The 24067-nt window shown below is 41.4% G+C and overlaps 1 protein-coding gene across 1 annotated transcript in view; it reads right to left on the minus strand.

The window, feature by feature from the left end:
* Window positions 1-9908: 9908 nt before the first annotated feature.
* The window catches only part of LOC310938088 (phosphatidylinositol transfer protein beta isoform-like), a 52621-nt gene continuing 38462 nt past the window's right edge, over window positions 9909-24067 (minus strand). Inside the window, exons 8-12 of the mRNA XM_083902509.1 lie at window positions 21531-21617; window positions 18662-18766; window positions 18406-18528; window positions 17829-17915; window positions 9909-14470 (exon numbers count right to left, since the gene is read on the minus strand). Of these exons, the coding sequence (XP_083758635.1) occupies window positions 17868-17915; window positions 18406-18528; window positions 18662-18766; window positions 21531-21617 (363 nt within the window). The 3' untranslated portion in view covers window positions 9909-14470; window positions 17829-17867. The remainder of the gene's footprint in view (window positions 14471-17828; window positions 17916-18405; window positions 18529-18661; window positions 18767-21530; window positions 21618-24067) is intronic.

Consider the following 24067-nt stretch of genomic DNA (forward strand, 5'->3'; position numbering starts at 1 on the left):
ACATGAATAAACATTTATAAGAACCAGTTGAACACTGATGTGATCAATGTAAAACACTATGATGAATGGAAAACACTTCTTCTTCATCGATCATAATGACTTAGACCTTTTTTAGTGTTTAGTGTTACACTTACTACAGACAGTACATACATAAGTGTGTAAAATATTTTAGAATATTGTTTTTATAGGCTCTGTGATGGACTGGTGAACTGTCCAGGGTGTGACCCCGCTGATCTCCCTATGTCACCCTGCGACCCTCTGGTGGAGGATGAAGTGGTAGATAATGGATGGATTATTTTTATACTCAAAACACACAAATACACAATAACAAATATATTGTATTCCTATATATTTCCCACAAAAACAATGTACACAGTGTACATCCCAACCAACACAAAGTTGCACATACAGTGGTCTACATACAAAACAGAACCCTTTTATGCTAACGCACTGATTGCAAATTGTAAACCTGTGTGACAGGTGTTTTCCCATGTGATGAGTCAGTTTGCATAGTAGGGAAATTAACTTTAGAATTTTGAATGACAGTGTGTTCATTGTGAAAACAAGAGATTTTCTTCATGAAAATTGTGCCAAATGCAGAGAATTGTGTGTAGTGTTTTGAAAAAAGTGTGTTTTAGAACTGCAATTTGAGTGTAAAGCAGGAATTGTGCTTGTAGTTTAGCAGAGTTGGTTCAGAGTGTTGGTTCATGAGTTACCTGTTGTGGTCATTGTGTCTCAAGTACCAGAATTTGTGTGTAAACAATTGAGAAAAACTGTAAGCCGTGTCAGTCTTGACTGTGGGTGATGGGGACCCCTGCTGGTGCTCTTTATTTAGGCAGGTTAAAGGTTTTCAACAATATGAATTCACATACTCAGTTAAAATAATTATAGCCTACTTCTCCTTCTTCCAAACAACCAGCTGTTATAGCTTCACTTACCAAAAAATAAATGTACTACATACCGGTGTATAACGAGAACGGTATAAAATGTATGAAAATAAGTTAGCGCGCTTTTATTTTGAAGTTTTAACGCCTCACTTCTGCTTCCGGTATCACCGCCGTGATACTGATAATTAATAAAGGAAAAACGAAAAAAGGAATTTGCAAAAACCAAAATCGGGCCGTTTATTTGAATTTGGTTTTCTCGTTTTTTTCATTTTGAACCGGAAACGGGAAAAAACGAAACAACCGGTGTATTTCCGTTTCTCGTTCATTGGTTTCAATGAAAAAACAAATGATCAAAACGTACACGGACCGTCCTCATTACCGCCACCTACAGTGTTGATGAATGAACATATAAAATACTTTTAATAAATACATATATTGTTGTTATTTTCACATTTTAAATATTTTATACACTATAAAATGTGTCCATTATATGTAAATACATATACAATGAAAGTGCGACTTTAATAAAATCTAAAATTCAAAGTTACATTAAATGAAACATTAATATTAAACAAAAGTGTCAGGTCAAAACGTTTGCATTAAAAACAACAAATCTATCGATCACACCAACTATGTAATGACGGAGCCGTCTGAACCAGCGGATCATTTCATCAGGACAGGCCGAGGTAACGCTGCTCTGTGCAGTATGGATATTGAGAAACGGCCTTTGTGTGACATCGCCAGACTGAGACTGACTGATTGACCAGAGGACGTCACAGGAAGAAAAGTCTTACACAACTGTAGATCAACTAACGTAATAATCTTAAAAACGTGGGTTAATCTCCAACAATTACCGGGGGAAACGTCTAAAATCAAACATCTCATTATATAAGGAGTCTGGTGTGTGATTGTGACCGGCTGCATAGACGCTGCAGCTGTGTGTGTTTGTGTCACACGGAGTGTGTGCTCAGAGGCGATTCTAGAGTCCGTAGGGGCCCTAGGCAAAAATTCCCAGGGGGACCTTCCTATCAACCAGTGTTCATCACCACTGTGTTACAAGTAATCTAACAACAAAAAAAATAGATATAAACTTCGTAAAAAAAACAAACATTACACTGTACAGAACCCACATTATAAAACAATATAAATATTATTATTATAAATATAATATAAAATACTGTAAATAACTGAAAACATATATAAACTGAGTAAAATAAGATATGAATTACACTGTAAATAATCCTCTTCATTTTCCAACTTGCAGAACGATAACTTCACAGAGGTTAAAGTGAGGTGGGGCCCCTTTAGGGAGGTTTCCTACTGAGATGTCATTGCAAATCGCCCATTGTTGTTGAAGGGGGACGGGGAGGCGGCTGGTCACTGCACATTTCAGTAAAAACTGCCCTCAGGCTCCGAGTGTTGGGGGGGCCCTATCGGTTTGGGGCCCCAAGCAGTAGCATTTGTCCTCCTTGCAGGTCATCCGGGCATATAGATTTTTGTAATATTTTTCAAAACAACTGTGAATGTCTTGGAACTCATGTTTCATTTGTTTGGTGATTGGGTCTTTAATTTTATGTACTACCTGCTCTGCTTGTTGTTAGTTTGTATGCAAGAATTTTGCAGATTTTTTTTTCACATTTTTTTCCCCCAGCTCTTTTTCTAGTTTATCACATTTCTCCCGTCTGATCTTCTTTTGCAGTGCCAATTTCACAATGACATTTCATCTCAAAACAGCCTTACCTGCATCCCATACCATAAGGGGGAATCATCCCCATTATCATTTTCAGAAAGGTATAACTTTCTGAAAATGAAAGGTATAAGTTCTTCCCTCATGTTTGCCATGAGTACATCAGATTAAGGGCCTGAAAAGCTTTGCACATGCAAAAACGCACAAATGGGATTGCACACGCAAATTTGTGTTGATGCTGATCTACTAACAGGGCACAAAGACGATTGTGCCTCTCAGATGGGCAAAATAGCACTCGCAATCCATTTAGCGGTCTTGACTAAATGTATATGCAAAATGAGGCGTCGTTGGTGTGGGGCACCTCTTCAATTTTTTCTATTAATATAGAACAGTCTTTGGAAAAAAATATGGTGATGTCTTAAAGGTGTCATATGTAAGAATGTGGCCAAAAACGGTTACTACATTCAAAATCAAAATACTGAGGTCTTTTAGGTTTCGCACGCAGGAGTGCTGGTGAGCAGAGCTGTTTCCTGCCCAGCTCCAACCCGAGTAACCCTGGCTGGCCAAGTACGGTGGGGTCAAGACTCCATTCCCCTCACCGGTCTCATCGACTCAGGTGCCGATGAGAGTTTCATTGACTCCAGTATATCCCAACAGACTGGGATTCCTTGTGTTCCACTCCCTAAACCAAAGACTATTTGTGACCTGGACGGCAAGCCATTGGCTGAAGTTACCCACCGCACAGTACCTCTCGCCATAACGCTTTCCGGCAACCACCGAGAAGAGATCCAGTTGTTCCTGATTCCCTACTCATCGGCCCCTATTGTCCGGGGACTTCCTTGGCTGGCCACCCACAACCCGACCTTCAACTGGTCCACTGGTCAGCTCTCCAGTTGGAGCATCAACTGCCATTCTCGGTGTCTTCGCTCCGCCCAGCCAGGTCCCACAGCAAAAACGGAGCCGGTTCCTGAACCACCTAACCTCTCTGGCATTTCCTGAGACGTACCACGACCTCGCTGAGGTTTTTTCCAAGGACCGGGCCCTCTCCTTGCCACCTCATCGTCCCTACAACTGTGCTATCCACCTGCTACCTGGGTCCTCCCTACCATCTAGGCATCTCTACAACCTCTCCCGCTCAGAACGCCAGAGCATGGAGGATTATGTGAATCAATCTCTGGCAGCTGGTTTGATTTCGTCCCTCCTCTTCTCCCATCGGTGCAGGGTTCTTCTTCGTCCAGAAGAAGGACAGATCCCTCAGACTCTGCATCGACTACAGAGGACTGAATTAATTTTATCGCAGGTTTATTAGGGACTATAGTCGCATTGCAGAACCACTAACTAAACTCACTTCTTCTAAGCAGATTTTCCTTTGGTCCGATGAAGCCGACTCGTCCTTCCAACACTTGAAGGAGAGATTCACCTCTGCACCGATCCTGTCCCATCCAGATCCCGAGAGGCAGTTTACGGTGGAGGTCGACGCCTCTGACACTGGAGTGGGGGCGGTCCTCTCTCAGCGCGACCCAGGCGACCAGAAGCTCCATCCCTGCGCCTTCTTCATCCGCCGCCTATCACCTGCGGAGAAGAACTACGACGTAGGGAACAAGGAGCTCCTTGCTGTCGTCCTTGCTTTGCAGGAATAACACTGGCTGGAGGGGACCGTCCAACCATTCGTGGTGTGGACCGACCACAAGAATCTGGCCTACCTTCAGAACGCAAAACGCCTAAACTCCCAGCAGGCTCGGTGGGCCCTCTTCCTGGGACATTTCGACTTCACACTGACATTCCGCCCTGGGACCCGGAATGTCAAACCCGAAACCTTATCCCGCCTTTACTCTCCTGATCCTCCGGACCCGGAACCCGACCCGATCCTGCCACCCTCCTGCATCCTGGGCGCTGCATCATGGCCTGTGGAGACAAGAGTACGCAGGGCTCAAGTGGACAAACCTGATCCTGGTGGAGGCCCTCCTAATCGGCTCTTCGTTCCGACGGCCATGCGATCGGAGGTGCTACAATGGGGACACTCCTCGAAACTCGTCTGCCATCCTGGGACCTCCCGCACAGTCCAGTTCATCAGGCAGCGGTTTTGGTGGCCTACCCTTCCCCAAGACGCCGCGGCCTTCGTCTCGGCCTGTCCCACCTGTGCCCGAGGGAAGACTTCGAATCGCCCACCTGCAGGATTCCTCAACCACCTCTCCATCCCTCATCATCGATGGTCACACATCGCCGTCGATTTCGTCACGGGTCAGTGGCCGATCACCACTCTCCTGGGATCACCTCCGTTTACCGCCTGCTTCGTCTTCTTCGTCTCCTCATCACACAGCAACCACTGCTCACTGTGGACCTCCCCGTCCTCCGTGATTTCCTCCATTCGTCAACTCACCTGCCGAAGCTCTACCTACGATTCGTCTCCTCCCGGACAGCCGCCACTCTCCAACTCACCCTCGTCACCTGAGCAGCTAACCGAGTGAGTTCGTTCCTGGCTGGAACAACATCCATGAACTTTAATTGCCACATGGGAACGGCTGTTCCTTCGCCTGCCAGCGACAGACTGACTCCTGCACACACATACATAATCACCTTGTGTATTTACTTGTGTTAGCTGTATTTAATTTACTTACTTATTTTAAATAAACCGTTTAAATCTTCCTCGCTGTCCTGTCTGCATCCGAGTCCTCCATATTAAGTCTCATCGATATTCCCATAAGGGAATATCGTAACAACTACTTTTCACTGATCTCCTTCACATTATTATCATCTATACAAGATGTAGTCTACCTGTGTGCTCCTACCTCCGCTCTTATAAGTCACCCTATGCTCCTGCCTCATTTGGAAAAAAAAGTGTTCACTACAGCCATTTCCATCCTTTTTGCAAAGTCTACCACCATCTGTCCCTTTGTGTTCCTGTCCTGGATACCAAACCTCCCCATCACTTCTTCATCACCTCTATTTCTGTCACCAACATGTCCATTGAAGTCTGTACCAATTACCACTCTCTCACCTTTGGGGATATTCTGCATCACTTCATCTACCTCACTCCAGAATGTTTCCTTCTCCTCTAACTCACATCCCACCTGTGGGGCATAGCCACGAACAACAGTTAGCATCACACCTTCAATTTCAAGCTTCAGACTCATCAGTCTATCTGATACTCTTTTCACCTTCTGTACATTCCTAACAAACTCCTCCTTTAGGATAACCCCTACTCCATGTCTCTTCCTATCAATACCATAGTGTTGGGCCCAGCATGACTATGAGGCCTCACTGTCCTCTTTGGGAAAGCCTGAATGCAGCTGAGACCTAAAATGGCGGTCTGAAAGACCCCAAGAGCCACATGGTGGAGAACAAAGGACACCATCCATCCCCCCAAGGCGTCCAGCTGTGATGTACTCATCCCCCACAACCCAGTGCAGCAGATGACGTCCACGGCAGGCAGCCGTTTACCCATTGGTGGACATCACGGGAGGCCACGCCCACGAGGCAAAGGTAACAAAACGGAATTCAAGTCACTTTTATGACCTCTTCGGATTGACTCTTAGCGTGAGCGGACGTCTGTTCTTTGGGGAGGATCATCACCACCACAAAGAACTCCATTCTTGCTGGCCAAGCTGTGAAGAATAGGAGACCGTGCTCCTAAATCCCTGTCGACTAGCTGTCCCTGTCGTGAGTGGTGAACGACGTATTACACAGCCTCAGAGCCGTGCAACGAGACGCCCGCTCCTGTTCTCTGATAACGGTACTGGCCGAAGAACAGATTGAACCACCGACTGAACCACGGCTATTCAGAGCTTATTATAAACACGGGAGTGCACCCCGTAGTTTCTTTTTATTGTTTATGTGTTTTTATTTTCTTTCATCGTCTGTAACTTGTGTAGAATAATACCTGTGAGCTAAGCTAGCAGACCGTTTAGTGGAAACACCGCTGCGCAGTCCGCCCAGCTGATCGATTGTTTATTATTCTTTGTGCCTTTCGCTCTGCGCGCAGCGCCAGCCGCGATCGTAATAGAAGCTTAATTTGACCGATAAGAAGGCAGGCTCACGAGACAAACTCTCGCTAATCTGTGTGGTCGAATTTGGTTATTATTCTCCTGTTTCTCCCCTTTTGTACTGTGATTTGTCACCGTGTGTCGCGATCCTGTGTCCTCAACACAGCCCGCGATCACTCATTTAGAGGAAACTTCAGTGATCTGTAAGAACCACAGTTTAAGTCGGACAAGCCGAATAAACTGTGTGATTACAGAAGTTTTCTGATCAGACCCGTTCCTTTGTCTATTTCACTTCCCGCCGTCATTCCCTTTAAATTTTCCACGTCACTGCTGATTTCATTTCCTCCTTCAACTCTCCTCTTTTACTCAGCGCTTCTGCTGGTGAAAGACGGAAGAGCTGAGTGGAGAAATCAGAGCACGAGTGCCATCTCGTGTCGCCTCACGGTAACAGCGAGTGACGCCATTTTCACGTGACGTACCTTTTGGTAACCCGGAAGTGGGAGGCGCGTCACCGTGACAACCGTCAGAGACCCCTCCTTCTTTTACCTTTTGGCTTTGTTTGTTGCTTCCTGTTTTACTTTGGCTTTGTTTTGTTCCCTTCCTGTTACCTGCTGCCAAAGTGACACGCCCCCTTTTTACACGCACACACACACACACACACACACACATTCCTGCACTCAGATCCGTACCCCTTTTTATTTTATTTTACTTTCTTTCTTTTATATTGAAACATTTTTACCAGCAGTTATTTCTGATTTAGGGATTGATGTTTATTGCTGTTATTGATTCATTTTAATGCTTTAATAAATGTTAACCCTTTACTTTTTTCTGTCTTTTGTGCTTGCTTGTTTGTGACAAAGGGTTATTGAAAGAAGCCAGTGTACGATCTCATACCTTCCTTGTTAATTATTAATTAATACTAATTTACTTATTATTAATTAGTGATAACTGATAGTCGAGAGACACTTGAAGGTCGTTAAGTGACAGTTTCTCTGTCATCTCCTCGCCTTGAGGAGTGGTGCCCCGTTTTTAAGAAATTAATAACAAAATTAATTATTAAAAATAATTAATCATTTGTATTAATATTTTCCCACCAATTACTAAGTTGAAACACAACAATAGTAATACAACTTAAAACCTGTACCTAAGCTTCCCGCTTTGCTTCTTTTCAACCTGGTCTCCTGGACACACAGTATATCCACCTTCCTTCTCTGCATCATGTCAACCAACTCTCTAGCGTTTCCCATCATTGTCCCAATATTCACAGTCCTGACTCTCAATCCCAGAATCTTTCCTCTTCTCTCTCTGCTTTTGAACACGCCTTCCTCCTCTCCTCCTTCCACTTCGACCCACAGTAGCCCAATTTCCACTGTTACTCTGTAGGTTATCGGTAACAATGGCGGTCTTTGTTAACCCAGGCCTCAACCGATCCGGTTTTACACCAGATGCCCTTACTGACACAACCCTCTGCATTTATCCAGGCTTGGGACCGGGTCAAAAAGACACTGGTTAGTGTCTCCCTCAGGCTGCATTATTATATTCTATATAGAGGGACTAAATAATTGAGGGAAAATACCTGATTGTGATTTTACTACTACTTTCATTGACGTGCGGTGAGCTCTAGGGTAGTCAGGCCGTCACAGAACAAGACGTACACACACTAAATTAGTATTTCATACGTGCAGACAGTGCACCATGCAATCTGAGAATATCAAGAAGTGTACTATAACAGAAACTTAAACTGTGTGTGTGTGTGTGTGTGTGTGTGTGTGTGTGTGTGTGTGTGTGTGTGTGTGTGTGTGTGTGTGTGAGAGTTTACAGTTTACAGTTGCTCTGTCCTTTTTCTTATACCACTCCTTTGAAAAGTATGTATAACTTTCTGTCCCTTCCTTTGGAGAAGGTCCTGTAGCTCAGGCGTGGGTCTCCCTCTGATAAAAGCTGCTGTTTTTCATCAAATGCCAGCCTTAAAAAATGTTTAAGCCTTTCTTGTAGAGCCATCATTACACCTCCCACTAAATAGCTGGACGTAAAACAGCGAGAGGGCGTGACGGTGTGTTGACAATTCACGAAAGCAATGTGAACGTAAATGCAGCACAAACATAGTACAGTTACGCCAATAAGCAGCGTAGCATTGTGCTTTTTGACGTACATTTTAACTATACGGGAAACTGACTGCGCATGTGCAAACACACACTCACATTCACGGCGATGAGACAGAAAAGCAGAGCAGGTCTGTCCCTTTGCTCTGTAATAGAACGTTATGGTGAACGGCTTGTGCAGCTGCTGCCTGACCAGAAAACAGCACTGTTGGGTCGCTTTTATTAGATTATGAAAATCACTAAATGGGGACACATTCAAAGTTATCTGAAATTAAAAAATACAACATTTTGAAAAATAATCAAACCTTACATGAACTCAACCTCAAATTTTCCCTGACAGCCTAGGGTAGGCACTGCCTACCCTGACCGCATGTCACTTACTACTTTACTACTAGTGAATGTGTGTCTATACTACTACTACTTTAGTGCACTTGTGATCTCAACATTTAAGATTCAGGAAGAGTTCCTTTGTGTGCCAAAACAAGGCAAGCAGAGATGCCAAACTTCACCCCATTCACACAACAAGGCTCTGGCACCCTCTGTTGGTCATGGTGGGAAGTGCAAATGCAGACACAGCCACCAAAAGCAATACTTCACTCCCACTCCGTAGGGTGAAGTAAAAATACAGAATATGAAAATATGTATAAATATCTAAGAGGGGGAGGGAATATAGAAGTATAGACCTACACATATATATATATACAAAAATATTATTCATTTTAAAATATAATATAAAGATATTAACTGTTTCCAACATGTATGAGAACGAAATGTAAGAAATAAAATAGAATTGTTTAGCCCTAATATATGAAACTTTTCTGTTGATAAATCACACCTAAATCTTCCCCGTCTTACTGTTTGAATTCATATTAAGACCAAATTAAAAGACTTTAAACTCAAATGAAGAATCCATGATTCTGTGGGGCTCTGGTTTTAAACATTACAATTTCTTTGATATATTCGTCTCTAAAAGGTACTCTGAAATGTGATGGATCACAACTATAGACAGAGTAATTTGTTATCAAAAAGCAAAGGAAACTGCACACAAATCCTCTTATTTGTTCAAATTTATTAGATATTCTGTCATGTTCCATTGTCTAGACCTTCTGTTACAGCTCTACGTCTGTGAAAAACAACAAACAAAAGGACCAACTGTTTTCTATTCACTATTTTCCCCCTGAATTTTGCCATATCAGAAAAGAGAAAATGTAATACATTGTGGATCTTTCATTTTGGAAACAAAAAAACAACAACAGTAGATTTTTGCAAGTGCTTGTTCATGATTGCAATAAAGAAAACAGTATTTTGGATTGGGGGTCTGCTCTGCAAACTTCTAATACCTCCGCTCACGGTCAAACCCTGGCATCTGGTGACTGGTAACGCTACACACGTGTACATAACACAGCCTCTTCTCGCCGCTCAAGTCTTAACACAGGGTGCCTCCTGTTGTGATTTTCACTCTCTCAGAAGACACAAGATCAAGCTGCATTGATCTGAACTTGATCTGGGTGCTGCCCTTTTATTGAATCTTCAACTGATGCAGTTCAAGAACTCATAAAAGCTTACCAAAACAAACAGAAACTGGGAGGGGGGGGGGGGGTATTCATGTATTAAACCTAGGTTTTAGTGAATTAACTGGTTCTCATGTATTGGAAAATGATGATGCTGCAATGGCTCCATGTCATGCTTGTGAAACATGTCAGTGCTTCCAGGCGTTCCTGACACATTGATGTCCAATGCTGTACATTCATCTGCACAGATGAGCTTCAATTAAACTATAGTATGAGCAACAACAAGGTGGGCAACTTTGTTCCATTTTACACATGCAACCACAGTACATTTCCATGCACAGCTACAGTTGTTGCTCTACTACTTAGTTGAACTAGAGTGTCCTTGTATACAAGCACTAGTGCGCCACTTAGTAGGTAATGTTAAACGTTAACACTGTAGTTAGCCCTGAGGGATTCAACATGGCTTAATTTACATTTCAGCTTCATGAGGGAGCAACCCTGCGGCATCCCTCTGTGCACAGCCTCCGCTAACATCTAGAACTTGTCTACATGTTAGATGATTTGTTCCTTTCTCGGTTAAGTTGAATTCAGCAGCAAGAATGCCAGCCCGGAAACTGGAACTGCCCCATTCTGGGACTCACTTGTGAATCTTCGGCAAACAACACAGTTGAAAGAACTGCTGATGAATGCTCCGTCACTCCGTCACATCTAACATGTTCTACTACTGTGCAGTAGAGCACATTTCTCTGTGATAAAATAATTTTACCTCCATGTAAACAATAGAATTATACATTCCAGTCGTAACAAATCTAGGAATTTTCTACATGTAAACATAGCTGCTATTGTCTTCTGTGTACTGGCTTCTCCCAAAATTGTGCAAAATTTTTTTTCTCAAAATCAGGCTAAAACACCCAGATTATGCAATTGAAAGTCGAGCTGCTACTGCATGTCAGTCCAGAGTTTAACTCAAACTGGTTATTCACATGCTCCACATTTCCAATGCACAGCTAACACCGATAAATAATAATAAAAAAGCTGGTGCAAACTGCGACACAAACAATGGTGAAATAAAGGTGGCTTCAGATTTTGGACTGACGATACTCTACAGCTTAAGGAATTGGGTATATTTAAGTTCACGAATGGTAGGACATGCAACAACTAAAGACATGCTAATAACTAGCTAGACTGGCAACCACCTACAAACAATAATTCAATACCCCACTAGTACTTGTATGCTAGGACAAAGAACTGGAGTCCAATTAATTAAAAGTCATAGCATGACTTTATTGGTGCATGGAAACATATCGACTACCCACCGTCATCCACTCAAGTGACAACACCACAACCTTCCTTTGAAATACTTTCAGCAGTTACAGTATAGCAGCTGTGAACCTCCGATGTACTTTTTTTATTTCTATTACAATGAACACGTTGTAATCTCCTTTAACCTGTTCAACACACACACACACACACACAATGGTTATGACAACAAAATATTTTGTGATTTTTTTTTATGATCAAACAGCTTTGTGACATCTCTTCAGTCAGGTGTGGGAGTCTCCAAAACACCTGACTGAAGAGATGTCACAAAGCTGTTTGATCATAAAAAAAAAAAAAATCACAAAATATTTTTTTTCAAGAGGCCAAAAGTAGCCACACAAGATTAAAAGTAGAAGTAAAGACTCAGCTCTTGCTGTGATAGAGCAGCTTCAACCTTAAAGTCAAGTCAATGCAGCCCCAAAGACAGAAGCGATGCGGTGAAAATAATAATAATTAAAAAAACCTGTCAAGTCTCATTCATTCAGTCTGTTGGTAAAACAGTTTCACAAACGTTCAGCACAACCTTGCATTCTTTTTTATGCAATAAAAATGGATGAGAATAAATAATACAGCCTAAAAACACCTAAAATGCTTGTCTCTCAAAAGCTGTGCCAAACATCCACACAACTGGCTAAAACCATCTGCTCAAAAATAAACTACCTTGACTGTCAAATTCTGTCATCATTAGCATTTGGAACAGAATGATGTGAGTGGACAAGCAGTAAGGGCCGGCCCAAGCCTTTATGGGGCCCTCAGCTGAAATTGACTTGGAGGGCCCTTTCCCACCATCCCAGAGTAGCCAGTGCTACTATTATTATTATTATTATTATTAATAACTATTATTGATACCAATGTAACACTTTCAACTGAACTAATTATAGTTGTGTTATTTACACTAACCTTAGAGGGCCTTGTATTAACTTCCACTTTTGTTTTCAAAGTGAAGCAGAGCGGTGATACTGAACTTGAATTAAAAGGTGAACCAGGTTAATGACTTTGGTTTTTAAAACTTTTAAAAATAGATACACAAATGTGCACTAAATGAGAAATCATCTACAAAATAAAACCAAAAAACTTGAGCTTGACACCATTAAGATATTAGTGAAGATATCCAGATTTTCTTTAATACGTTAAAATGTTTTTTCCCTCAACAAACTATTTGGGGACTTCTGGTGATGAATTGTTAATGACTGATCTTATGCCTTGGGCCTGTTCCACATAAAGTAATAGGACAAAAGGTTTTACCAGCAACATTATTTAGGGCTCCACTCCAGGTTTAAGAGAGTAGGGGTAAGGGCGCTTTCACACTAACAGCAGTTAGTGCGCACTAAACGATCCATTTGAACCAAAAACTATAGTTCGTTTCGTTTTCGTTGGTGTGAAAGCATCAATCGCACTCGGGTCCGCACCAAATCAAGCAGACCGAGACCGCCAAAAAGAGGTGGTCTCGGTCCGCTTGACTCCGCACCAAATGTCAGACTCTGGTGCGGTCCCTCTGGTGAGAACGCAAACTCGGGTCCAAACCATAGACTGTAGGTCCATATAAATGGGTCTGCAGTAAATGCCATGGACATAGCCTACCTTGTAGGTCTTTGGAGCAATCTTCGTCTCATAGTTAGCACGACCACATTCATGAAAATAGCGCGTCTCCTCTGCCTGAAATGACGCGCTTATGTCTTCGCCGACTCCAGTGCATCAGCAGATTGTTCTCCAGACACAGCCGCGACTCATTCTCAAATAGGATATTTTGCCAAAAATGGCCAATACAGAGAATGTAATAAACGAAGATCAGAGCAAGTAGCAATGTGCGAACGTGTTGCTCCACAGTGAGTCAAAATTGGCGCTTTTCTACCGGAAGATATATATACATTGATGAAACGTCAATCGGGCCAATTTTGGTTCGTTTGCTGGTGTTAAAGCGGACCACACTGGAGTCATATGTTACATAATAACAATTGTATTGCCTGGTGCGGATCAAATAATCGAACTAGTGGTGTGAAAGCGCCCTAAGAGGAGGTCAAACTAAATATTTGACACACATACCTGTAGCAGATGTTATTATTAAACTGTTATTAAGAAATAATTATCCTCTATGGTTATTGTAGCGTTGCTACAAAGGAGCACACTACATCACAGTACAAACACATGGGTGTATTGTACAGACTCTCTGATTAACAGCTGCAGTAACTGCACTCATGCAATTGGCAGTTCACCGAGGGGTTTTTGCTGATGTCCACATGCACGTGAGACGTCTTGAGGCAAGAAGTGTGCAGGAAGAAGGAATGCACCCAAAATGTAAGGGATGTGTGGGAAGAAATAATCGCAAAGAACCATTCATGCATGAGCATATTTGCTTTAAACCGTAAAGCAGACTTTGTTTAACCTGAAATATAAAAATTCTAAAAGAAAGGGAGGAAGAAAAACAAAACAAAATCAGTATTCCAACCAACTGCCAAAGACAGTGAAACGCAGGGGGAGGAGATCTAGACAAATGTTCTTTTTACCAAGACAAGAATATAGACAATACAGTGAAGGGAGACGAGGATTTCAGTAGACTGTTATAATACAAAGGAGGGTGGGGAGGAGCAGAAATGGTCCAAAACCTACTAAAGTCATCTTATACCAATTTGTGTGGGAATCTGTTGACATAAAAGCTAATCAATTCAAAAGGCTTGAGTTACGGTTGATGCACCTGAATAAAAACATAGCCCATTGTAATAATCAACTAACAATTACATTATCAGGCAATTTACATTATGTGCATTTTTTGTTCCTTTTACATGTATGCAAAAACAGAATTCTTCTTTTTTTTCTTTTTTAACTATGATTTTCTGGGTGAACAGGAGGCTTGTGATTGGGTGGAGGTCACTTCCTTGTCACGGTGGGCGTGCCTCAGATGACGTCATCAGGTCAGGGTTTGGTTTGCTTTGCCTCATTGCTCATGAGCAGCAGTGGTGCCTCGAACTGGACCTGTGTTACGCAGCTGCGGGACAGATGGGGTTTGCTGTCAGTTGGGGTTCAAATCAAATCAAAGTAGTTCAGACATAACATTAATAGTACGGTAGTGGTGTGGTTATAATTCTGTAATTACAGTGACACCATCATTCTTCTGCAGTAATATCCAGATAATGGCTTGGTTTTTACAGCTTGAGGCAAAATAATTGCAGACTTTTCAAGACTTAATTGATAGGAATGACTAACTTCACAATAAAGGTGTACAAGCCATGCTGTCCAGAGACGTGATGCTGCAGTATTAGAGATGAGGGTGGAGTCATGGTGGAGCCAAGAGTAAAAAAGAACTAGGAAATACCTGAGGCCTTGTTTAAATGTGCACTGTTGTGGAGCAGCAACATTGACCTTTTGCATTTACAGCATCTGCCACATGCTGTCACTCCATAAGTCTTTTTTGTCATTAGTGATGAAGACACTGTATAACATATTGTTTTGGCCTTGATTTCTGATTGTGTGAACTTCCTCTTCTTCTCTGCATTTTCTATGATTTTCAAGTCTTTTCCAATCAATGAATATTAAACTGGGCATTACCTGTTTTAAGACCAGTCTCATGTATTAATAATATAAAAAAACTGTCTATAATTGCACTGCAGTGCAAGTTGATTGGAGAGACAGATCATTAGTGTTTCCATGCTATAGTTAATAAAGTTAAGCAGTTTTTTGTATTATTTGCTATCAGTAAACAGTTATATTTTATCAGAGGGAGGAAGAAAAAAAACAAAATCAGCTCAATATATGGGCAAAAGAAGTATCAATTAATCTCTAAAGATCTGCATCAGCTATAGAAAAACCCATATCAGTCAACCTCTACATAATATTACTGCTCGAATAGGAGATTACCATTGGATTAACATGTTGTTACTGAACTGCTATAAAAGCTATCCAAAACAACAGCAGCAAAACAAATCAGATTTAGGATCTGCTTAAGCAACAAGCACATGCAACAAAATCAGTTCACTTGCAAAAAGCAAGGAAGAAAACTTTCAGCAAAATCAAAGTTATTTATATAGTGACGGTCACAAAACACAAGGAGGAAGAGCAAGAGAGAGCAAAAGAGTGAAGGAGTCAACATGAGACTAATCTGAAGACACAAGCATCTTCAGATTATCTTGAATACCCTATTTATATATACCCAATTTATTTAGATTTTCACCCCAGATCTAATAAATGGATGCAGTTATCTGCTGATATGGAGAGCTCTTTATTCTTGATTATTATTGTTGTTGCAGGTGAATTCTGTGTAGCAGGAGTTACATGAAACTGAGACGCCAGTGCGTCTGGCTTTATATCCAAAGATTTTTCTTGTTTGATGTTCATGCTCAAATGTGTCCTCAAATTTCCGTTTTTGCTTTACATTTCTTGTTAATGATATGGATAAAGAAACATGAGGAACTTACACTGCATCTTAACATATTCATAAAAAGATCACATTAAATCTGGATCAAGTGGTGGATCGGTGACCACACAATATCTGCTGGGTCCATATGAACCAATTACAGATATTGAGATAAGTCCTGTCTATCAAAAAATCATGGTCACAAACCAGCTTTTTATAGTCCCCAGTAGCTGCAATGGCTAAATGCCAGGGCAATTCAGTAGGAAGCCACTCATCTGTTGGTCCTGCAACTCTCACACAAAAAGCCTTGTTGAAAAAACATTTATGGATTTAGTAAAAAAATCCAAGCCATTAATCCCACTTCAAACTACATTTTACTGTCTTTTTTGCAGTTAAATACACAGCTCATGCAGCTGACATAAACTGCAATCACAAGGGGGGAAATATTGCTTTTTCACAAGGTCACTGAACAGGTGGTCTGAGTGTGCACCACACAGCACAACACTGAAAACACTATGATACTTCAGATCAGGACATTCCTTAAGGTAACTAATAAAACTAATGCTGTCAAAGCTAACACGTTAATTGTTGCAATTAATATAGCCGAGATTAACACAATAAAATTATTTCACGCAGTTTACACAATTTTGTTTACTTCTGACATGAAAGCCAGAAATCTTCAGGTAGCTGAATATGGAGAGAGGTGAGGGATTTTATTAAAGCAGACCTAGACTGGAAGTTCAAATTAACGCTGTTTTTTAGTGTGTATCTGCGTCATTACCTTGTTCACTGAACTGTTTCTAAACAAACAGTTCAGCCATTGCTGAGAACGCTGTGTTTTATTGTAATCTCGGGCTCAGTGAGATCTCTGAAAAAACCCGGTGAGGTTACGTAAACAGCATTTCTCCTGAACAGCAGATCCTCCTGCTCCGGGCACTAGTCCGGGCACATCCAGTTGCGTACATTGAACCGCAGAAGAAGAATAACGTCCGTTGTGAAGGTGTTTCACGAGCAACAGTGTCTTCTGACTCTGGGTCTGACTCCGGGTCAAAGTCAATAAAGGGACTGCGGCTGGGAGTTGTGACGAATTTATTTTTAAACATTGTTAAAACAATGTTTTGATAATGAGTAGCAGTGCATCCACCGCTCCAGAGGGGGGAGATGTGCTTCTGAGAGTGGATGTGGTAATTATGTCACTTCCGGGTACTGGCCAATCACAAGACAGTTGGGAAGGCTCTACACTGGCTGGCTAATCACAACACACTTTGTCTTCTGGGGGTGAGATTTATGTCTGAAATATCACGGCTGAGGACAGCGTCAGAAAAGACAGATTTCTATCGGCTCGTTTACAGCAACTAGGAGGTTTTTGACCACAAAAACAAGTTAATGTATGTAAGTAGACCTCCATAACTAACATATGTGCAACAGGACCACTCTATGTGAGCTTTAAGAAGCTGAGCAACGGAGCCATTGATAAAGCAAAAGTTTTATGTTACGGCATAATTTATTGACAATGACTGGAAGTTCTGATCCATTGCCTCAAAAAAACAGATGTGCGACTGATTGCTGAGACCTGCGCAGAGGAAAACATTTTGATTGACGAACTACATCAACAAAAGTAGAGATTGTACACAATTTAGTGGAGGAAGCAGTTCAGTGTAATTAAATGTCTATTTCATAAATGATGACAGTTCCTCATCTTCAAGTAACTCGCTGTACTACCATTACATCAGCAACATAAGAATTCAGCTCAGCTTAATAATGTGTACATATATGTGTAGCCTGCTTGAAGCACAGAGGTCATGGGATAAAAAAAGAAAGTGAAATTATAAAGGAAGAAACAAGAGTACAGGAAATGTTACAGAAAAGATTTTCAAAACAAATGATTTCACATATGTCTGTCAACTGCAAGACGGCAGTGAACATTTAATGGAGTGGAAAATTGGGACTGAACAATGCCATGCAGTCCCAACCAGGTTCCTTATAGACTTACTCAGCCTGCCTCTAGTGTTTGACCTACAGTGACGGGCTTCTACTCTTCCGTTGGACAAGTGCCTCGCACGTCTCCCTTCTGCCGCATCTAATGTGACATTCAGGGGTAAAAGGATTAATTCAGATGACAGACTGTGCTGTTTTCAAGAGTCTGATCAAAAACAAAACAGGCATTTAAAACATTTCATCAATCATAACTTTAATTTCATGCAAAAATATATTTCTAATGCTTTCCCCCCTTTTATTTGAACTCTTGTCGGCAGTGGATCACTGGTAGAGTGGGTCTTCTTTCAACAGGAAGGCCGATGTTCTTCCAAGGCAAGACCCTTCACAAGTTGCTTCTGATGGCTGCACATAAATGTGCTGTATGGATGCGTGAGTAAATACAGTAGGTGTGAATGGGTGAATGGCAAAACTGAGTAAAGCCCTTTGAGTGGTCATCAAGACTAGCAAAGTGCTAAATAAATAAAACATTTACCAAATACAGAACATTTTCCACCAGATAATGGTGACAAAGGTGCAGTTGAGTGAGAGAAAGAAGGAAGAATTGTATTAGATTTATTAATTTATAAAATTACCTCCTCAAGTTCTTTTTGAGTCTCCTCTTCCATCCGCCTGATGTCCTCCATGGTAAAATCCATCCATTTGTCAAACCAGCAGATCATCTGGCGGTGGAAGTTGGTAAAAATACGTCTTTCTTGCTGTAGAGATACAGAAAGTTAAGCAGACAGAACTAAACCGGGCATCTGTTCAGTCCATCAATCACTTCAATATATAACAACAACAATATAATGAAATCTCACACACGCATCAATGAATTTCACTCAGCCTTACCTCATGGATGAAGTTTTCCACTTTGTTCTGCAGACCCCACCATTTGAACTTGACAGTGACCAGTTTGTACGCACACATATAAGGCCAGTCTGCATTGAGCTCTTTCTTTAAAGGAACAGGAGGGAAAAATAGCAAACATTGTTCTGTAAGATCCAACATGATGGGCTGTAAACAGAGATTGTTAAAATATGTGACATACGACAATTACCCTATTTTAAGTTAATACACCATCAAAAAAATCACATTATTATTTGATTAACCTCATTATTTGAATGCCATAGAAAGAAATTAACAAATAAATGTAGGTGTAGAAAAATGACATTTTGGCTGGAGGCTCTGCTGTTCTAATCCACAGACATTTACTGTATATCAGGTAACTCATCTCCTCACAAGTACTCATTAAAAGTGAAAATGGAGGATAGCTGTTGTGCCCTAGAATATCAAACAGACAGGGACAAACAAAGGGAGAGCATTTTACCAGCTCATAGAGTCAGAGAGATGGCAGGAGTTGGAACACTGCCATAAAAGGCACTCAAAGCAAGCACAGAAGAACGATGGGAATCTACACACAACAGAGATTCTGCTTGTGATCACCTCATATCAGGTACAGAATCCAATGGTTACTAGTTTGAATATCTTGTTTTTATTGCGGCCACATGGTTGGTGTAGGGGTTCAACATATTCTCATGAAGGGTTTGTATGAAAACTAGTGTTGGGCATAGATTATTTTTTTTAATCTAGATTAATCTCACTGTAATCTTGAAATTAATCTAGATTAATCTAGATTAAAATGGCTAGGTTTCACGGTATATGAAGGTATTTTTTTTTCATGCATAATCAGGTGTTCACAGTATTTTCTACTGGTAGAGAACAGAATTACTGCACTAGATTAATTTAGGATGGTCTATTTTACTATCATGAATACTGTAGAATAACTCCACACTAGTACAGGTTCTCATGGCCCCAGAAAATGATGCTGTTTACAAAGAAGAGCTACTCATGATTCGAATGAAGTGAGGAATCAGAATGCAAAGACAATTGCAGTCAAAATACAGAACTTTTACTGTGCAAATCAAAATCTTTTATAAACATTCCCTGTGTTACCTGCTGATGTGGAGGGTGCTGACCTTAACTTCATGCATTCTTGATATTCTAAGACATGCTTACTAGGGCTGTCAAAATTACTCAAAAATGATGTTCGAATATTCCCTCTAAAAAAACACAGATATTCGAATATTTTCTCATAGTATTTGCATCCGCTGCATCTGGGGGCTTTCAATCATCCAGACTGTCAGGCGATGACAGCAGTTAGCATTTGGAAAAGCCATCATTTGCAGACTCTAGCCGGCACATTGCCGCCATATATAAAATGTATCCACTGGACACCTAAATCCTCTGAGGCTGGAAGTTTGTGTAGAACTCTGTGCTGCACTGTGCAGCCAAGAATAGAACACTTTGCGGACTTCCGCTCTTCCAGACACTATTGCCCTTGCCTGCACTCTGGCATTTTTTTTAGGTACAATGTGGAGCTCTGTGAGTCAACAATTCCAGGAATTTGCACAATGTGACGTCAAATTGTATGTGAAAGTCAACATTGATGTGCTTTAGGCTGAATCCCAATTCCACCCCTTAGCCCTCCCTCTTCCCCCTACCCCTTGTCTTTGCGCGTTCATGTGAGGGGTAGGGCTGTCTCATTTCTCATAAGGGTTAAGGGGTAGGGCCAAGCCGAAGGGCTACGTACCCCTCGAAACGAAGCTTCCTCAGGACCACACTTGAAACGGAGGGCTTTGAGGTATTTCGCAGCTTCCGCCGCGTCACCTGTCAGCGAAGTTTGAAAGCTGGCCGTTAAAGACTCGCACAAATGTATTTTCAGTATTTTAATCACGACAGTCATGTGTAATGATTGTATTGCGGTCTTCTTCAATTGTCAACGGTGTTTCTGAATCACTAGTCAAGTTCGTTTTGAATTACTAGCTAGTCGTAGCCGATGCTATCCCGGCGTTCCTTTCGTAAGTGGTTAGCTAGCTGCTATCGCTATTTTTTTAACATTAACAAATTGTGCCGGAGTGCATAGTAACGTCTTCAGGACAGAACAGGAGATTCTGTCCCCGCTCTCCTCCGCTCTGTCTGCGAGCAGCTTTCTCCTCTGCACCGTGTGTGCATGCATGTGTGTGTGTCTGGCTATGGTAATGCAGCGGGTCTGCAGTCGCTGTAACTGTGTGTGAACAATCCTCACAGCGTCGCCGCCGATGTCGTTGGTTAGCAGCTGACAGTCGTAAAAACAGAAATATACATACTTTTTCATACATTTTCATACGAACCCTTAATGAGAATACGTCAACTGAATCATTAGAATCAGTTAAAAGATATGTTTACAGAATCGTTCAGTACATCATGCGTGACTGGAGCACAGACTCAATCAGTGGCCGGTAGACTGACATCGCATTTCAGTATCGCTTGGAACCTCGCCAGAGGATGTACCAAAAAAAGTACCAGGTACTAGTTAACATCCCTAATGGATACGGTAGCACTAGCAAGTAGCACTAGAACTGCATAATGTAAAAAGCATCATTAAAGTCCCTGTCAAGCAAATACAGAGTTTCACCCTCTTCAAACATTACATATGTTCGAAAATAGTGACTGGGAACGTGGAGAAAAATGTGCTCTAGAAATAACGTTTGAGTTGAGTTGAGTTGAAGACTGAAAAGTGATTCTCCAGTCTTTTGAATTTTACTTGACTGAAACAAATTCAAACATTCAAATTTGATAATTTTCTTGTGGGTTGACAGAGTCAGAAGAGATATTTGTATCACTTTACAGGGACTTTAAACATAAGTGCAGCTCTGCTCTCTGTTACTCAGTCAGGTACCTTCCACTCAGGGCTCAGAGGTCCTCTCCTATTAGTGGAGGCAGTGGTGGAGGGGATGAGAGAGGGATCTTCTTCTGACTTGTAGTCCTGAAAGAATAAAGATTAAACATAATGTAGACAAACTGTCCCTGTGGGCCACAGTAATGTTTATGTGCTGTGTTGCTTTGGGTCAATGCTGTGTCAGGAGCACAGTCTGTAGGACTGAAGCAGGTATTATTTGTTTCTGTTGCTGTTTGTTGACATCAGCAGGTGTCTAGTACTAGTATCCCTTTACGGCCACAGTAATAGCCTACACATGTTCACCGTTAACTACCTTGGCATGTATTGTAATACTGACCCTCTTTAAAAAGCACTTATTAACACCTTACTGTACAAAACCATATTCTCCTATCCTATTAATTAGAGTTTAATCTAGAGTTTCATAGTTTCCAAGATTTCTATATGGGAGGTCACTTTTTAAAGATGGTGAATTATCATGACCTAAATCACAATTAAATTGTGAAAAGTGAACATTTGCACATCATGTATCAATGTTATAATTTACAGACATATCTATTTACAACTAATATCAGACTGTTAAAACCAATCATTTCCAAGACATGTTTGGAAAATGTGTTTTTTTTATGCATGTTATTTAAAACATGCACATAGACCGTCTCGAATAGGCTGTATTTTTTTAAATACAAATCAGGAAGTCTATTTCTTTACCGTCTGTGCCTTGTTTAAAGCCAAAATAGTTCCAAATGTGACTTTTGGAGTTTGTTTTTGTTTATGCGAAGCCACGAACGACGCCGCCTCCGTGGCAGACTCGCTGCTCGGGCCGGGTGCTTCTGTTAAGGTGAGTGTGTTGTCTCGTGTTTGTTACTGTAAACCGTGCACACGTCTGGACGAGACAGAACTTTAGCTTGTTGTTTGTTTTGAAGAAAATTTCTATCGAAGCGGAGCTGTCTTCATGGAGTCCGTTCTTGCCGTCAGAAACACACAAACAGCCAATCAGCTAACAGACGGGCGGACCCAGCATGCGGAAACAGCCTATCATATCCACGGACGTCACCAGTAACAGGCAAACAGCCAATCATTCAGCAGCTGTGTGGTTGGTTTGCAGCTGTTGCAATGTGGGTTTGTTTACAAGGGAGTAGCATGCAGTGAGAAGTCAGGAGGCTGGGAAGAGAGTAGACGCGGCCACTATGTAGCGGAAATTGGCACCGATATCGATATTTCGTAATCAACGGTATTTTCGTCGTGTAGAATTTCTAGTGTCGTAGGAACCGTTACGATTTGGCACCACTGTGTACCGAAAGTATCATGCAACTCTAGTTAGAACACAGCTCAGACAGCCAAACCAGAACCTTACCCCAAAACATAACATACAGATGAAGAATAACTAAACCCCCAATCTGCAGCCAACTCTGCCTAATGCCTGATTTAAAAAATGCCAAGATGTGGGCCAAGAGCTGTGACCTGGAACAATACCAGATATCCTTACACATTGTTTATTACGCGAAAAAAAGTAGTTAAGGGATTTAACTTTAATGCTTAAACCTAACCTCAACCACAACTAGCTAATGCATAACCTTAACTATAAGCTAACCACTATTAATATCTCAGCCCTTTAATTTAATCAGTTCCTCAAAAATTTGGATTAGCCTCATTAGGACCAGGTTTTGGTCTACATGAAGACTATTGATCCTGACCAGGATAGGGCTGGGCGATATGGACCAAAACTCACCTGTTGCACAGGTAACAGCGTGTCTTCAGAGTACAACCCCCTTGTTTTCACTATTTTGGATTAACCCAACCCAGTAGAGACATATGGATAGAAGAGGCACACAGAAAGAAACATCGCTGCACGACTATATTAAGTTACTGGTGCCTTTGAAATTCCAGAAGAAAAGAGAGCGTCTGTATGCGACAACGTGGATAATATGGCCACACTGTATGGAAACACTAAGGGAGTCTCACGAATCGTTAGAAATGCAGGGCGTCAGGTGCACCGGGCAGCGCTGTATTAACACTGCGCTCAAAAAATAGCCAATTTGTCACACCGTGGCTGCAGCAAGTCATCTTGATCTGGTTTGTTTAATATTATCGTTTTTTTTAAAGTGGACTTGCCTTTTGTGTTTAAGAGTAAAAGTTTTAAGTTAATAGTCTATTTGTGTCTCAGCTGCGAAGCTGAGCTCCTATGTTCAGTCTCCCGCTGTGTGAGGACATGGACAGAGCTATAATAGTCTAATATACATATAAACAGTGGAGGAAATAAGTATTTGATCCCTCACTGATTTTGTAAGATGATCCACTAACAAAGAAATTGTCTATAATTTTAATGATATGTTTATTTCAATAGGGAGAGACAGAATATCAAAAAGAAAATCCAGAAAAACATATAAAGAAAAGACACCAATTTATTTGACTCTCATTGAGTGAAATAAGTATTTGATCCCATACAAATAATTAAGAACTTTCTAAGAACATCAGGGACAAGATCTTAGACCTGCACAAGGCCGGAATGGGCTACAAGACCATTGGCAACAAGCTGG

The sequence above is a fragment of the Microchirus variegatus genome, assembly GCF_963457635.1.
Source record: "Microchirus variegatus genome assembly, chromosome: 16".
Taxonomy (NCBI): Eukaryota; Metazoa; Chordata; class Actinopteri; order Pleuronectiformes; family Soleidae; genus Microchirus; species Microchirus variegatus.